Genomic DNA, 526 nt, shown 5'->3' with positions numbered 1-526 from the left:
CAGGACTTTGGACAGGAGCTACTAGGACTTCACAAGAACAGCTGCAATGTCACCCGTTGTTCGTGTGAGCGTGTGAGCGTGTGTGTGTGTGTGTGTGTGCGTGTGTGTTGGGAGGAGACTCGCTCGCAGACCTTCCTTAGCCCGGAGCCAAGGAGACGGGGGTGTGCGCTCCCTTATTGTCAGCTATTGACGCCCCCTATTGCGCCGACTAGACCAGATACCCTTTACCTGATTCGGGATCAGTAGCAGTTCCTCTGTGTCGCGTCCACATGGAGCCATCCCCTCTTCTCCACCTTCACTGCTGACTTGCTCGCTGCGTGAAAGTTTCAGCCCCAAAAAAGAAAAAAAAGGAACTTCACGACTTTTTCGTTTACTCGATAAAAACGGCCAGTAGTGTTTAGTCGCCTCCGACGTCGACATGGCAATGTTGCTGTTGCTTTTGCAGTATTACATGCTGTCGAGTTTTGTGTGTAACGCGATCGCTTTCGTGGAGGAACCGTCTGGAGGTAGAGCGGACGGCTACTGC

The 526-nt window shown here is 52.7% G+C and overlaps 1 protein-coding gene across 2 annotated transcripts in view; it reads left to right on the top strand.

Annotated features, from left to right (window-relative positions):
• Window positions 1-242: 242 nt before the first annotated feature.
• Window positions 243-526, top strand: part of spon1b (spondin 1b) — a 129,585-nt gene continuing 129,301 nt past the window's right edge. For both annotated transcript variants that reach the window (XM_061772645.1, XM_061772644.1), the window contains exon 1: window positions 243-526. This exon is cut by the window's right edge and continues 112 nt beyond it. In XM_061772645.1, coding sequence (XP_061628629.1) covers window positions 419-526 — 108 coding nt within the window. In that variant the 5' untranslated portion in view covers window positions 243-418.

The sequence above is a fragment of the Phyllopteryx taeniolatus genome, chromosome 5 (genome assembly GCF_024500385.1).
Source record: "Phyllopteryx taeniolatus isolate TA_2022b chromosome 5, UOR_Ptae_1.2, whole genome shotgun sequence".
In the NCBI taxonomy this organism is placed as follows: Eukaryota; Metazoa; Chordata; class Actinopteri; order Syngnathiformes; family Syngnathidae; genus Phyllopteryx; species Phyllopteryx taeniolatus.
This window is presented reverse-complemented; position numbering and strand designations above follow the sequence as displayed.